At 40.6% G+C, this 17,902-nt stretch overlaps 1 protein-coding gene across 1 annotated transcript in view; it reads right to left on the reverse strand.

Moving 5' to 3' along the window:
• Positions 1–7,749: 7,749 nt before the first annotated feature.
• Positions 7,750–17,902, reverse strand: part of LOC126365921 (phosphatidylserine lipase ABHD16A) — a 202,930-nt gene continuing 192,777 nt past the window's right edge. The window contains exons 11-12 of the mRNA XM_050008672.1: positions 9,937–10,082; positions 7,750–8,322 (exon numbers count right to left, since the gene is read on the reverse strand). Coding sequence (XP_049864629.1) covers positions 8,212–8,322; positions 9,937–10,082 — 257 coding nt within the window. The 3' untranslated portion in view covers positions 7,750–8,211. The remainder of the gene's footprint in view (positions 8,323–9,936; positions 10,083–17,902) is intronic.

Consider the following 17,902-nt stretch of genomic DNA (forward strand, 5'->3'; position numbering starts at 1 on the left):
AGATGGAGCATATGCTTGGATTAGAGAAGGATGGTGAAAGAAGATGGCCATGCCTTTTCAAAGAAGCCAACCAGATTTTGCCTTAAGTGATTGAGGTAAATCACGGAAAACCTAAATTTGGTTGGCCAGATGGAGATTTGAACCTTTGGTCTTCCCAATTACTGACAGTAAGCAGCAATCAAATACCGGCAATGGAAAATCCAGGATGGAATGTAACAATATTATGAAAAGGAAAGACTCGCCATATATCAGAGATGATGAGACAAAAAAAAAAAAAAAAAAAAAAAAAAAAAAAAAAAAAAAAAAAAAAAAAAAAAAAAAGACTGACTCCCTACTGTGACTACCAGACAACATAGTATATGTGTGTGAGAGCTGTACATGAGTGTGTGTTTTGTCTACACGTGATGAAGGATATAATCCCATAGCTAAAAATGTCTAGCAGTCTTTTTTCAATATGCATGTCTGCATTCTGTGCCTTGTCTACATAGTGAATAGCAATCTATCCTTTTCATGAAGTTGAAGTTGATGTTGTGTTGTCCTGCACTACCCTTATTATGTACAAAATAGGCAGAACTCCAGAATTTTGTAGCGTTTATCCAGTGTTAGAAAACTATGTCTTCAACAAGAACCAGAGCAACAGCTTATTAGTCCATCTGGTACAAAATAATCATGCCATGAAAGATGTCACAGGTGAGTCAAGTGTTATACGTAAGTTTTAAGACAGTGCCTTAACCTAAAAACATGAGATTTTCCAACTTGATACTGTTTAAGAATAAGGTTGTTTTGACGTCTACAATTGTTTAAAAACATGTTAATTAGGAAAGGATTTTAGTAAATGTTTGGACAGGAATCAACAGTACCTGTTTGAACAACCATTAATTTTACTTCCACAACTACATGGATGGACTATGGTGGTTAACAGTTAATGCTCAAATATATTGTATGTTTGATAGATCAGTTTTGACACTCATGTCATTCTCATTAGGCCATGTAACTCGTAGGCGATAGCAGTGTGACATAATATGGACTATTCAGAATGATGTAAGTGTCGAAACTGATATAGCTGACAAAAAAATATATGCGGGCATTGAATGTTAACCTGATGAGGTCCCATACTCCAAGGAGCATAGGGGACGATGCGGGAGACCCGCACTGTCAACTAGGCAAGGTCCTAGCGGAGGTGTTTGCCATTGCCTTCCTCAGACCGTATTGGGGATGAATGATGATGATGATGAAGACGACACAACACCACCCAGTCTTCTTGAGGCAGGAAAACCCCTGACCCCACTAAGACATTAGCAGATTTTAATTATTCTACTTTGCGGGCTAAAAGAGTCTTAATTCAGGCATGTGCAGCCATCATCATAACAACACCAGAGAAAAATGCAGCTGTGGGCTGCGTCTCATCTTCCAAGGAACCATAACCGGAGTCAGGTGGTTCGGCGTGTGGCTGCCCTCATCACCAGTAACAACGATGCTCCCTTGGAATGGGTGAATCCTTCCCTACAACCAGTGAGCCAATAAACAATGAAAGAGGCAGATACCAACCATGGCGCCCTCAAAGCGCACAAGGAACCAGCAGGTCTTGTCCATGGACGGGGGAGCAATGGAGTGGGAATGTGACAGACAAAAACTGAAGCTATCATAACAGTAGTAGGTATAGATTTGGTAGTAGGTGTAGTTTTTATTCATAGTAGAAATAGTTTGTTTAACAATTATTACTAGTAATAGTAGAAATAGTTATGGTGATAGGACATAGTACCGTGTAGTATAAAATTAAGTGTTAATGTACATCGCAAAATTTCTCTAGGAATCAATACAGCAGTGTTTATATGATACGTAAAAGGCTATAAAGGAATGTAATAAAATAAATGAAATAAATAAATCAGATAATTTTCTGATGTATTCCTCCAGAATACACTTGTATTCTTCTACAAACTCTTAGCGTACTTTGTATACTTTTGATAGTCATCATAGATGAAAATCAAAAATGGAACATTAATAAATAGATCTAAACTTGGCAAATAGGCTAATCACAATTGAAAATGATCATCATTTAGGAGAAATGTCCACTGAATGATGTCATCTATTTTCCACTAAATATAAATCCACGGAATCTTTGTTTTCCTAGCGCCACTGAAATTGTTAACTGCACGTGCAAAGTTAAAAGAGATATCCACGTTGTTGATTGTTAACCTCTGAAGTCAAATTTAGTGTGCTGACTGTTGCTCTAGACCAATAATATGGCAGATGTGAATATATGGACAGAATTATCCGCAAGTTTTGTAACCCATACTGCTGTACGATGTTCCTCTCCACAAATGCTGAAGGATTTTTGTATCAAATGAATAGTACACTGGCACCTTGCACTCTGGCAGTCAGGTGGCACTTGACTAAAATGTTCAAGTGCAGCAGGATGGAGTGCAGTGATCCCTGAGAGTTGCATCCCAAATCATCCAAATTAATAATGTCCGAACAATGTTGTATTCAAATCAAGATAGCATTTGCCAAACACCAGTTAGTAACCATAAAATGCTGGACACAATCAATCTTAAGGTAATAGAAAAATACTGCAGAAGAACAAAAATTTTGGAGAGGGTTGTAAACCATTTCTTCAATGTCCACTTCATATGTTTTTGGATTATTCTCTCTTTCAGCATGCACTTCATAGCATTTCTGGATTATTGCCTGGTGAAAAAGGTTCTGATGAAATAAAAGTGTCCTAATTTACTTTCAATTTTCTGTTTCATCAGCCTTTTCATTTACAGTTATTACTCTACTTCACAGAATAAAAGTAACCCTTGTTGTTTGTATATAACAGGAATTCAAGTTCATGGTTGCAGGTTGCCACATATTAACAACACTGTGTCACACAAACTGCCAGTGAGTCCATATGTGGAGTTAAGACTTCTATCCTCAAAACTCCTAATTCACTCTAAACTAATCTGGAATGCTAATAAATAGGTCACACACCTGTAAATGCCCATAATGCAGTCATCTATTTTATTTTCAAATGACATGTTACAACATAACATTATCATGGATATGGTATTTGAAACAACAATTGTATTTACTAAATCATAAATGTAAAAATTGCACTCTCTGTAAGTACATTTTATTCCATCGAAACTTCCCTAATATTCCCAGTTGAAATTGCAAATTTCTGTATAAACTGAAGTTTGTTGAGTAACAGTAAGCACTTCCGAACTAGTACATACTGGGGAAAGACCTGCAGTGTACCCACATCACTTATCCAAAGTTCATCTGAAAATATAAATCCAAAACAGGATTTTTTTCTTTATTGTTCAGAAAATAATATTTAGCAGCATGACTTTCTATAAATTTTACAGAAAAATTTAGATTTTGCATAATTTTATCATTCATGTTGAGTTAGATATAATACAGAAGAACACACTATGTGCAGTAATTACTATACAATATTTGCAAATAGAGACTTGTAATATTTTTTATAGCAAACATTAATACAGATTAGAATTTCAGGGTGCACTGATAGTGAATTTTGCGACTGTTTTATCTTTGGCTAGGATATGAAAGAGGCAAAATAAAGCATTAGTTTATTCTCTAAAGTGTAGAGTATACCCTCACAGGAACAAGAAATGAAGTGTACTGTAAAATTAATAGATGATAATGAGGATGGATGAAGTTTCAAAATGAGCACTCGTTGGGCTATAGCCACTGTTGACACAAAGCACTACAAGAAGAATCTATGTTGACACAAAGCACTACAAGAAGAATCTAGGCAAAGTGTTAAGTTTCTGTTTAAATCGGTATGGGGGAAACAGACCTACAAAACCAGCATGTTGAACTACAGGGTGTATCAAAAAGAATTATCTGAATTTTTTTTAAAATCATAACTATTATGTTATTTGAGATGTGCGTGTTAACAAAATACTGTTGGCAAGAGCAAACTCTCAAGTTTTACATGGTTCCCACTACACTGCCCTCTGGAAGTGCAGGAATTTTTAAATCGAAGCATTACTGAATGTTGGATTAGAAGTATTACTGAATGTTGGATCAATCACACTGGACCAACTGATTCAGCCTGGCCTCCAAGATCACCAGACCTAACTGTATGTGACTATTTTTTGTGGGGGCTTATAAACAACTGTTTATGTGCCTCCATTACCAACAACAATGGATGAACTGAGACGTTGCATATCAGCAGCTGTGGAAGCTGTAATTCAAGACATGCTCACTGCAGTGTGGGAACAATTTGAATACCGCATTGACATACGCCATGCATCTCAAGGGGGGCATATTGAACACCTATGAAAAGGTATGAAAAGTATTTTTTGAGTTTCCTGTTCCTCAAAAAAATGTGCAAAATCAGATGATTATTTTTAATACACACTGTATATTAATTTGTATAAAAATAATTAAAAATTAACTTTGCTTTTGTGTGGACAAAGAGATCCCAACTACATCACATCCACTCAGTGGAAAACAGTCCTGGCTGCCCAGTAACCCATAGCACTCAGGAAAACTCCGAGGATGGATAATACACCAGCTGCAACTGAACAACCGATATTATAACAAGTCAGAGCATTGTTTTGACTTTCTTTAGGCAATAATTCCTCTCCTAAAGACAATCTCATGGAGTGATTTGGAAGTAAATGGCTGAATGCGTCAGTAAACCAACAGTTACAATACCCACCGATTCTTTCACACTAGTATGTCTTTTAGACTCCCCGTTAGATCCGGATAAAGTCAGTTCCCCCCCCAAGCCTAACTTTTCCAGAAAAACCACTAAGCTTCATCACATCAAAGAAGTAACCTAATTTTATTTAATGTTGTCTCTGTTCTGTTGCTGTAGCTAATATTTCTCCCTTTTTTTTTCAAGAACATATCCTCAGTTGACAAAATGTAAAGTAATGACAAGTACAGGGTTTTTCAAAAAGGACTTTGAAAGTTCTTATAAATTAATTCACAGTACATACAGAGTTGATTTTAGTGTCAATTTGTAAGGAATACATCAAGTTTTGTCTCGCATAGTTCGCTAGTGTCTAATTACACCGTAAGGAATGCTAGCGGCCGTTGGGTGAAAGATGGCTGCCTTCACTGGACTCAAGCATACTATCTGTCTGTTGTGCTTGGTAAGGCATAGGAAATCATCAGGTCGTCCAAGCACATCTAAAGACGTCGTTGAGCCAAAGAGACAACGAACCTATGAAATTTTACCTGGCATGCATCTTGCGAACTGCAAATCCCACATATGACTGTTTGGCGTATTGAGAAACCGTTTTCATTTGAAACCGTACGGACTGATGCTCGTACAAAATCATCTTTTCAGATGAGTTGACTTTTCACTTAAGTGAAGGTTAATACACACAACTGTAGGATTTGGAGCAGTGAAAATCCACATCAAACATTGCAACATGTTCATGATAGCTCTAAACAGAATGTATTTTTGAGCACTGAGCAAGAAAAAAGTGTATGGCACCTTTTTTTTCTGTGAGAGCACCATCAGTAGAATACTGTACCTGGATTGTTACAACAATTCTTGATACAACAGACTGATGAGGTTGACCAAGAATGAAATTTTTACTTCATGCAAGATGCTGCACCACCCCACTGCCTGGCTGATGTATGGGATTCTCTCAGTGACCGCTTTCCAGGTCAATGGATTAGCCGTGATGCACCAATTGCATGACCCCCATGTTCCCCAGGTGTGACTATTATTATTATTATTATTATTATTATTATTATTATTATTATTATTATTTATTATTATTATTATGGAGATTCATCAAAGATATCGTGTTTGTACCTCCTGTGCCAGCTTCTCTACCTGAACTTACAGCAAGAATGTATGCTGCCACTGAGCAAGTTTCACCTGCAATGCTACAGCAAGTTTGGGAAGAAATTGACTTCCAATGGGATGTGTGCAAGATGATCAACATCTTTAGTTTATGCTGTAAATAAAAAGAAAGAAACTTGATGTGTTTCTCTTCAAAATAACACTAAACCCAGCTCTATACCTTCTTTCAATAAATTTATATGAATTTTTAAAGTTGTAAAGTCCTTTTTGAAACACTTTGTACAATAACATTTGAAACTACCAGGCAGATCAAAAGTATGTGCCAGACCAAGACTTGGATTTGGATCCTTGATTTTTTTCTCGCAATGCTCTTACCAACAGAGCTATACAGGCATAACTCATGTCCCCTCACACCTTCACTTCCACCAGTTACACCTGGGTAGTTCAGTTGATCACAGTTGCCAGGGAAACGCAAGGTCCTGAGTTCAAGTTCCAGGCCAGCATGTACTTTTAATCTGCCTTGAATTAAGGCTATGTTAAATAAAATAAGGTTGCATTTTTGATCTGATGAATCATAGTGTTTTTTTTCTGGAAAACTTAAGATTCTTGTGCAAATTGATATTATCTGGATAGGACAAGGACCCTTTTACATATTATCACAAGTTGAAACTTAGATAAATACTGCATCAGATACTTCAGTATCAATAAAGAGATTCTCTCAGGACTGCAGTGTATCAAATTCAACTTATCTTAAAGACCATCTAATAGATTTAATTTTCTGATAAAATCACATGATTTTCCCCACACAAGGCTCATAAAACCAGGGCATTATCATCATCATTGTTATCATTAAACCTTTCATTGATATCACAGCATTGTGTACAGCTTAAAGCTAGCAAATTATTGAAATGGGAGGCAATTGCTTCCTACCTAGGTTCCTATAGAGTATGTACTTGGAATCCTCTGCTTACACAACATTATACGACTATGCAATATCTTCTGATGTGAACGCCTTTTAACACAGTAGCTGTAGCCAAAATGTATATGCAACCATGATTATAATTATCAAATACAATTTGAGGTCTTTTTTCAAAAGAATCAACTGAAATGACATTCAGCACAAAAATTATTTATAATAATACATTTACGAATATTTACTGACATGTGGCTCATGGCTACACATGAAAAATAAACAAAAAATATGAGCAAACAGTAAAAACTTACAGCTGAATCACAGTTGAAATCATCTGGATGGACATTTTTTCATTTACGGTGGATAAACACACACTGATAACACCAACAACTTGTCAAATCATAGACACACACAAACACATTTTGCATTCAGATACATGCTATTCACAACACATGCACTGACTAAGGAAATGCGGTTCCAAAATCAACCAAATACGAAATAATACCAGTGATCAGAAACACTGAATTTATCTGAACAATTAAGCTGTCAAAGTTATGAACTCAAGGAAAGAAAACTGTGTGCTCCTCGTTTTAGAAATAATTTCAGTTTATGAATTATGAGCTTGTCTTATATATGTGGAAATGCTACAAATACATTATGCAACTTTCTTGACAATAAATCAAATAAAAACCTAACAATAGTTTGCGATAGGAAGTACAAATTACTTAATTCATTTGCCTACAATACCCACTGAGTGGACAGAGTAACTGCCAAAAATAATGCATAGTGCACAAAATCTAGTACATTATCTTTTTGGTGGGTATGTTTTGTTTATTTCATTTCAGGAAAAATTAAAATGAAGTCACAAAAATTCCGACATTGATGTCAAAGTAAAATATAAGCTAAAGATCTAATTTCTTGTGACACACATAGGTAAAAAACTCCTACACTTAATCATTGGGGAAAAAAGCACCACAACAGACAGTCTGGAAATCAGGACCAACGTGGTGCACAATAAATGTACGTTGTTCCTTTCATTTAAACTTAAAGGTTGCTATAGACCAAGAAATCATTATTTATTCAATTTCAAAATTTTACATTTTAAGTGAATTTCATAATTTTCCGATACAAAACAATTACAGAAAATAAAAATAAAAGTGTCATGCATGATCCAGATTCAAAGCATATTTTGCAGTCAAATGAGTATTTAAAATGTTTGCAAATACCTAATACCACAAAAGGTCCACAGAGAGTTAAACACATGGAGCAACTGTATACACACTAAACACTTACAGAGAAGGGAAAAAAAATCATGAGTATTACCAGTTGTAAGCTCTATATAATGATGAGTCAATGAAAATAAATATACAAAGAAAAATGAAATGGAATGCATGGTACCATTCTGACTATATACATAGATACACAATAAAAGCACTACAATGTAAAATCTTATGCAGTATACATCCATAAACAGTGTATCACTTATTTTCTTAATCGTATCTCCATAATTACTTCTTCTTCATATTTTTACATAATCAGATTCTGGAGAGAGATCCCAAGGCATTCTGAATAAATTTGTAGGCAGCTGTGTGCAATGACTTGATCTGAAGTCTATCATGTACTTCGATGCCTGTCAATATTACAAAATACATTAATGCATACCAATACAAACATCATCAGAAACAATTAGGGCATAAAAATAGATAATATGTATCAGTGGCAGGCTTTAATTATTTCAGAACTGACACTTGGTTGTTTTCCATTATATTTACTGATACTAACTCGATTGAAGACTTGTTATTGTTTGTCCCGTGTGAGCCACAATGGCAGGATCAGTTACATGAGAATCACAGCATAAATTTAGAGAAGCATAAGGTGCTCATTAATTCATTAATAACCACATTTACTCAGCTACGTAGAACAGAGACATTTATTTTCAAGGGGGCAGGCAGGGGAGGGGGGGTTGACAGAAAGGAAAAGCAGCTTAGTGAAAAAGGAAAGAGAGTGGGTGGGAGATGAGCACGGGTAGGTGTGTGTATAGGGAGGGTGGAGGGGGAGAGGGGGGAGAGGGGGAGAGGGGGGAGAGGCAAGAGGGGGAGAGGGGGAGAGGGGGGAGAGGCGAGAGGGGCGCAGGGGGAGATGGTGGGAGGGGGGAGATGGTGGAAGGGGGAAGAGGGGGTAGAGGGGGAGGGGGGTAGAGGGAGAAGAGGGGTGAGAGGGAGAAGAGGGGTGAGAGGGAGAAGAGGGGTGAGAGGGAGAAGAGGGGTGAGAGGGAGAAGAGGGGTGAGAGGGAGAAGAGGGGTGAGAGGGAGAAGAGGGGTGAGAGGGAGAAGAGGGGTGAGAGGGAGAAGAGGGGTGAGAGGGAGAAGAGGGGTGAGAGGGAGAAGAGGGGTGAGAGGGAGAAGAGGGGTGAGAGGGAGAAGAGGGGTGAGAGGGAGAAGAGGGGTGAGAGGGAGAAGAGGGGTGAGAGGGAGAAGAGGGGTGAGAGGGAGAAGAGGGGTGAGAGGGAGAAGAGGGGTGAGAGGGAGAAGAGGGGTGAGAGGGAGAAGAGGGGGGAAAGGGGGGAAAGGGGGGAAAGGGGTGAGAGGGGGGAAAGGGGTGAGAGGGGGGAAAGGGGGGAAAGGGGTGAGAGGGGGGAAAGGGGTGAGAGGGGGGAAAGGGGTGAGAGGGGGGAAAGGGGTGAGAGGGGTGAGAGGGGGGAGAAGGGGGGAGGGGGGAGAGGTGAGAGGGGGGAGAAGGGGGGAGGGGGGAGAGGTGTGAGGGGGGAGAGGGGGAGAGGTGAGAGGGGGGAGAGGGGTGAGAGGGGTGAGAGGTGTGAGAGGGGGGAAAGGGGGGGGAAAGGGGGGAAAGGGGGGAGAGGGAGAGTGGGAGATGGAGAGGGGGGAGAGGGAGAGTGGGAGAGGGGGGAGAGGGAGAGGGGGGAGAGGGAGAGGGGGGAGAGGGAGAGGGGGGAGAGGGAGAGGGGGGAGAGGGAGAGGGAGAGGGGAGAGGGAGAGGGGAGAGGGAGAGGGGGGAGAGGGAGAGGGGGGAGGGGGAGAGGGAGAGGGGGGAGAGGGAGAGGGAGAGGGGGGAGGGAGAGGGGAGAGGGGGAGAGGGGGAGAGGGGGGGTGAGGTAGATGGGGAGGCAGAGGGGAGAGGGGAGGGGGAGAGAGAGAGAGAGAGAGAGAGAGAGAGAGAGAGAGAGAGAGAGAGAGAGAGAGAGAGAGAGAGAGAGAGAGACCATGAAGTTTGAACAAATACTTACAAGAAACAATGTCATTTGTATTTTCAGGTCCTTTGCAAAATCTTCACCAAGAAGCATTGGATATGAAGTAGAGCTCTCTGCTATGTAAGAAAGTAATACTGAAGTGCAGAGACTCTCATCGACGGCATGTTTGTTCCACAACTGAGCTACAAAAAATAAAGAAAAGCTTATTTTTAGTACACAGAAAATGAAATTATACAGTGCTGGACATTTTCTCACACTGAGCAATCCACTATCAATGTTAAAAATACAATTTCAGTCATAAACCAATAAGTTTAGCCTTGCAGCTTACTATAATATAACCTTGTACGTAATACAGGGATACGCACAGCAGCACCAAGCTGCCGGCACACTATGCTTCGAATATTACACCAATGGCATATGCACGGGCCAGCCACAGTCACTAGACGCCAGCCATCTGCAGCAAGCAGCATGACTTCTGCTTACTGCACGCGCGCACCCCCCCCCCCCCCCCCCCCCCCCCCCCACTTACAGTTTCTAGAGATGGTGTTAAGCCTTTATGCCCAAGCCCTTACATCATCATGTCACCACAGTCATGGCTCTGCCTTGATCTACAAATGTCGAAGACCTCCAGGCATATTTTGCTGAAACTGCTCACTATCACAAATTTATTCTGGGCATGTCCACATTGGCCCATTCCCTCCACAAGTTACTCCACAATAATGTTCCTTTCCAGTGGCTACCGGCCTGCAAGTGTGAATTAGACTTTTGAAATCTAAATTACATTCTGCTCCTTGTTTGGCTACTTTCCAATCCAGGCCACCCCACCTGGTTTTGGCTACACACACCTTCCAGTATGGACTTGAGGCCATTCTCACACATCAACACGAGGTTGGTTCCAATAGCTTACGCAGCAAAAATGCTCAAAATATAGCCAGCAGCACTACTCCCAACTTGTAGATCCAAGTTCCATCTCATTACTGACCACAAGCCTTTGGCTTCTTGTTCAATCCTTCTGCTTCATTCGTTGGCAAAGCAGCACTTCTCCTCCAGTGTTGGGCCTTATTTCTGTCTCACTACAACTATGAAATACATTTTCGTCCTATTGTGCAACATGGCAGTTCTGTCTTAAGGTGGGATTTTATCCTACTTTTGACGAACTCTATGAGATGCAAAAGTACAGCGGCAGTGTTTTGTATTATAGGCTCCAAGATCGCAGCTGCTGTCACTGCTGGTCCAGTTTTGCATCAAGTTGTTCAACTTGTTCAGCTTGACTTGCTGGACAGGCCTCTGGGAGGAAATTCTGATCCTTTAAGTAACTACTTTGCACTTCAGTGTTTGATAGTGGTGTTCTCTCAGCAACAGACAGGCTGTTAACTAGGCTGGATGCGCTTCAGATTCCCCATCACTGGCATTGGGGGGACTCACGTACCAAGCTATTGGTCCATTGGCACTTGTTTTGGCCCAGCATTGATGGTGACATTTTACATCTTGTCACAGCCTGCTCTCAGTGTGCTACCCAATAGGCACCGACACTCACTCCATGGCCCACACCACAGTGTCTGTGTGAATGCATCCAAGTTGATTTTGCTGGATCCTTCCTATCTTCTTACTGGTTGTTTATTGTTGATGCGTTATCTTAATTTTCATACATTATCTGCTATCCTTTGTTATCGGCTCCAGATACGATTTGGATCCTCTCCAAATTTTACTCTATTGAAGGATTGCCTTATATGCTTGTGTCAGATAGCAGTCCGACGTTTGTGTTTCCAACTTTCCCTAATTTCTGCACCCTTCAGGGTATTCTCCACATGCCTGTTCCTCCTAATCTAACAACGTAGCACAACAGCTCATCCGCACAATCAAGGTTCAAATGAAGAAGTACATTACAGACTCCTTCATGGATAATGCCTTGCACATTTCTTGAGTTCTTACAGGTTTATGCAGGTGGGAGATTGGCGTCTGGCCAAGAAGCTCCACGATCACCAGCCACACAACTACCTTCAGCTGCTCAAGCTGCCCCACCAATGTCAATTGAAGTGGCCCTTATTACACTTCATTCCTGGCACCCCATTCTGAGCACAAGGGTTCAGCCATCAACTCAAATGGACTTCTGCAACTCACAGCTGCAGATGGCACCGGCTCTGTATGGTGTGCACCAGTGATGGACCAGTAGTGCGCCACAATGACCAACTGCGTCCTCACACCACAGCAAGGGCCATGTAACTGCTGCCTTCCTCAGTGCCTGCTGTACCAGAACCGCAGGATGGTCTTGCCATGGGGCGAGCCAACCTCTATGTGGATGTTGCACTTCATGCCTTTCCTCCAGGATCCAGCCCTGACTCCTGCTATCAGGCCTTTCCTTAATGTTTCACTGCCATCAGTGATTCTGCCGCCAGCTGTGCCAGTGCATCTTTCCCTACTGACATCCCTGATGGAATGACTAGTGTCTTCACCATCAGCACAGTTCCGCCATGACTAGACATAACCAGTGCCCTTTTCATCAGTTCTCTTTTATGGGATTTTGCAGAGGACCAACTGCCAAGTGTCCATGGGTGAGCCACTTCTCCCACTCCCCACTGACTATGGTCCACAATCGTCTTCCCTCCAACACGATCACTGGCTGCAACATCCAACATAGAAGCCATTGCTGTTTCAACAGTTGCCTTGATATGCACATCAGTGGAGTGTCCTTTCCAAAGTGGGAAAAGGGGAGGGGGGGGGGGGGGGGGGAGTGGTGCTATAATCCTGTATGTAATACATGGATACACACAGTAGAACCTGGCCACTGTCGCACTATACTTTGAATACCCCGACATTAGCACCTGCAAGGGCTGGCCATCAGAGGTCGCCTGCAGTGGGTCACATGACTTGTACACACAACATGGCATCCACCGCACCCTCTGCTGGAGCTCTCCCATTTATAAGAGCAGCGCAGCACGTACCCGCTCTCATACTGTGTTCTTACTTATTGTCAGCAAGTGCTTCTATCAGTACCTAAGGTGTTTCTAAATGTGTATCTATGTTCTCAATTGTTATAAACTTGTATGTGGAAGAAGAATATACTTTGATTCAGTGTGGTCAAACTGTTGTTTGTGTCTTACATCACAAAACAGCTGATTTTATACCTTATCCTAATGTGCTGCTCAATACATTGGTAGTTTCCTATAATGTATACTGAGACAGACAAAAAGAGGGAGCACGTGTGCTTTATTACCAGAATGTAGCAAGCAACTAAGTCATGTATGTTTCAAACTGTGTACGTAATTGATGTAGTTAGAAAAATCTTAGGTTGTTAAAAAGAAAATGATGTCTATCTTCATTATACGTTGTATATTGTATCATCATACTCCTCTCTCAAGTAAACAACACATGCAATAATATGTAGAAGATACATGAACTAAAAATTAACACACAGGAGGCTTCAAAGTTCTGGAACACACTCCCTGACTAGGATTAAATGCCTTGTTACTAAAGAGATAATTAGAAACACGACACAGGACAGAATTGGTCAAGGATTGTAGCGTTCCTCCGAAAGCAACCATCCAGATATTATCTTTAATCAATTTAGAAAAATGCTGAAAAACCCAAACCTTGATGATAGATGGGGATTTGAGCTCCCTCCTCTTGAATGTGAGTCCTACAATTAACTACTGTACCATCTTACAAACGTTAACCTGGCTAGATGTCTAAAGGTCTTCTCCTCCAGTGCTGGGCCTTATTTCTGTCTTACTACAACTATGAAATACATTTTCGTCCTACTGTGCAACACGGCAGTTCTGTCTTAGGGTGGGATTTTATCCTGTGTACAATTGTACACAGATAACAAATGCCTGCTAGATAAATGGTTTCACGAGTCATTTTGAAAGACGGCCACATACATTAGGAATCCTTTGACTAATACCTCATCACATTGGGACTGTACAAGGGAAACATGTTACCTGCAAACAAATAATGAACAATCAGTTCACAACTAAACTGATGAAGACTAGTCTAGATATGAAACAACAATGGACTGCATATCTACACGTATACACATACGTCATAAGTTTTGGAAACAAGAAAGAAAGAAAAAGCCCAAGAACTAGACACAGAACTGGATAACTGGGGCTGAAGTGCAAGAGTCTCAAGGTTAGACCACATCAGAAATGAAGAAATCATAAAAATTATGGAAGTGGAATGGAAAATAATGGAAGCTCTTGAGAGGAAGCGGTTGCTTTGGTATGGCAGTTCTAATGAATAGATGCTAATATATTGAGAAAGGAGGTGTGGAAGTGGATCCCAGAGCAAAAAAGGAAATTAAGTTGAGCTCGCAGAAGATGGGCGATAGATGTCAAGGAACCTAGGAATTTCAAAGAAAGAGATTGGAAACACCATGAACTGTGGAAGATGAGATGTGAGAAACAGCATTAGCTGTAAAAAACCTCAAAAGAAAAAGAAAATGAATTGGTAAAGGGTCCGTCCAGAAACTTGTAAGAGTTAGTAGCATTGTATTGTAAAAACAACATTAAAATGTATTTGGTCAAAATGCAGTTCTCACAAAAGAAATTATAATGTATCACACATCCCCAAGGAAACTACGGCCATAATTTTTCCCGAGGGCATGCAGCTTTACTATATGATTAAATGATGATGGCGTCCTCTTGGGTAAAATATTCCGGTGGTAAAAAAGCCCCTCATTCGGATCTCCGGGTGCGGACTACTCAAGAGGATGTCGTTATCAGGAGAAATAAAACTGGCGTTCTATGAATCGGAGCGTGGAATGTCAGATCCCTTAATCGGGCAAGTAGGTTAGAAAATTTAAAAAGGGAAATGGATAGGTTAAAGTTAGATATAGTGGGAATTAATAAAGTTTGGTGGCAGGAGGAACAAGACTTTTGGTCAGGTGTCTACAGGGTTATAAACACAAAATCAAATAGGGGTAATGCAGGAGTAGGTTTAATAATGAATAGGAAAATAGGAATGCGGGTAAGCTACTACAAACACCATGGTGAACGCATTATTGTGTCCAAGATAGATACGAAGCCCACACCTACTACTGTAGTACAAGTTTACCCTCAGACTTCAAGAAAAATATAATAATTCCAATCCCAAAGAAAGCAGGTGTTGACAGATGTGAAAATTACTGAACTATCAGTTTAATAAGTCACAGCTGCAAAATAATAATGCGAATTCTTTACAGACGAATGGAAAAGCTAGTAGAAGCCGACCTCAGGGAAGATCAGTTTGGATTCCGTAGAAATGTTGGAACACGTGAGGCAATACTGTCCCTACGACTTATCTTAGAAGCTAGATTAAGGAAGGGCAAACCTTACGTTTCTAGCATTTGCAGACTTAGAGAAATCTTTTGACAATGTTAACTGGAATACTCTCTTTCGAATTGTGAAGATAGCAAGGGTAAAATACAGGGAGCGAAAGGCTGTTTACAATTTGTACAGAAACCAGATGGCAGCAGTTATAAGAGTCGAGGGACATGAAAGGGAAGCAGTGGTTGGGAAGGGAGTGAGACAAGGGTGTAGTCTCTCCCCGATGTTATTGAATCTGTATATTGAGCAAGCAGTGAAGGAAACAAAAGAAAAATTCGGAGTAGGTATTAAAATCCATGGAGAAGAAATAAAAATGTTGAGGTTCGCCGATGACATCGTAATTCTGTCAGAGACAGCAAAGGACTTGAAAGAGCAGTTGAACGGAATGGATAGTGTCTTGAAAGGAGGATATAAGATGAACATCAACAAAAGCAAAATGGGATAATGGAATGTAGTCGAATTAAGTTGGGTGATGCTGAGGGAATTAGATTAGGAAATGAGACACTTAAAGTAGTAAAGGAGTTTTGTTATTTGGGGAGCAAAATGACTGATGATGGTCGAAGTAGAGAGGATATAAAATGTAGACTGGCAATGGCAAGGAAAGCGTTTCTGAAGAAGAGAAATTTGTTAATATCGAGTATAGATTTAAGTGTCAGGAAGTCATTTCTGAATGTATTCTTATGGAGTGTAGCCATGTATGGAAGTGATACATGGACGATAAATAGTTTGGACAAGAAGAGAAGCTTTCGAAATGTGGTGCTACAGAAGAATGCTGAAGATTAGATGGGTAGATCACATAACTAATGAGGAAGTATTGAACAGGATTGGGGAGAAGAGAAGTTTGTGGCAAAACTTGACCAGAAGAAGGGTTCGGTTGGTAGGACATGTTCTGAGGCATCAAGGGATCACAAATTTAGTATTGGAAGGCAGCGTGGAGGGTGAAAATCGTAGAGGGAGACCAAGAGATGACTACACTAAGCAGATTCAGAAGGATGTAGGTTGCAGTAGGTACTGGGAGATGAAGAAGCTTGCACAAGATAGAGTAGCATGGAGAGCTGCATCAAACCAGTCCCAGGACTGAAGACCACAACAACAACAACCTCCCGAAGGTTAGTAAATACAGATAATGTAAAATTGTTCTGGAAAACGATCCAATATGGCTATTATAGAAGTGTTCTGAAGAAAGTCAGTCATTGTCTACTATCGTTGAGCCACAAAACAGAGTACATCATCGACAGTGCTTTGCTCATGTAGAGTTTTTACGTTTCCAAACATTCACTTGGAAAGATTTTTTTTCGATTATGGAACTAAATAAGTCGCGATTGCGTGGCAACCTGAGTACACGAATCGGTGAAAAAGTTAGTTAAACAATACTGAATATCTGTTTTGTTTTTCTTCCATGTTGTTGAGAAATGTGAAATATAAAACAAGTGGTAGGCAGTGCAACTGCATTGCCGTTTAAATTCGACGTTTTCGCCGTTCCCCCCTCCTTACACTTTGTCGAGGCGGTGGTGAATATGTGCCAGCTGGTTGAACGCTTTGAAGCTCGGCCAAATTCTTGGGCAGCCCTTGTAGACAGAAGGAATGCACATGGCGGCGCCATTGATTTGTATGGAAGTCAGGTAACACTCATCTCTCAACGCTTACTACAAACGTGACGACATACGCAATATTGAATATCGATACGGCAGGCGTCATATTCCTTTCGACACACTTAGCTCTCTCGTCTTACGACTTGTAGTACGAAACTTCAAGGCAACGACACATTGGAAATATATCACAAAAACTTCACCCTCATTACTGAACGTCAGCAAGTGGCATAATAAAATGTGACGGATGGGTACGTCGTTCGGTTTCGTCTCATATCAAGCTTTGTTCAAACACTTCATGTCGACTTCCCTCCTAGTCATTACATTTCTGCCAACGCCAGCGACCTTGCAGTTTTTAGTGTCAAAATTGCGTGGTGAAGCTAAACGTCGCAATTTCTGTGGGCAGCGACGAGCGCCCATTAAGCCAGCATTTCCTCTCGCACTTTTCCACCCAGACCAAGCGTCTCATTTAGATTTTTTTGTCAGTATTTTAAGCAACTGTTTTTGAAGAACGCCGATGTGAAGAAATAGAACACTAGTTGAGTTAATTTCAAAGTTCAAATGGTTCAAATGGCTCTGAGCACTATGTGACTTAACTTCTGAGGTCATCAGTCGCCTAGAACTTAGAACTAATTAAACCTAACTAACCTAAGGACACCACACACATCCATGACAAAGGCAGGATTCGAACCTGCGACCGTAGCGGTCGCTCGGTTCCAGACTGTAGCGCCCAGAACCGCACGCCACTCCGGCCGGCAGTTAATTTGTTTTCTTCTTCTTCTTCTTCTTCTTCTTTTTTTTTTTTTTTTTTAACGCAACTGATGTGTTATTTCTTCTCATCGGAAATCATCTATCCACACCACCACCACAATCGGACTTTCTGTGATACATAAGTAGGAAATGTTAGTAAGTATGTTGGCAGGTTCTCAGTTTCAAAAAAAGGCAACAATTTTTGATAGGGCAATAAATGTGCCAACTGAAGATATGAGTTGCTGCTGTAATTCGTGAGCAAGAATGGCTAACACAGTTACAACTATACTCCGTATTCACAGTCTTAAAAATGCGGCTTCAGTATAGTATTATGGTAACACTACATTTATTATTCCGGTA

This window comes from Schistocerca gregaria, chromosome 4, assembly GCF_023897955.1.
Source record: "Schistocerca gregaria isolate iqSchGreg1 chromosome 4, iqSchGreg1.2, whole genome shotgun sequence".
Lineage (NCBI taxonomy): Eukaryota > Metazoa > Arthropoda > Insecta > Orthoptera > Acrididae > Schistocerca > Schistocerca gregaria.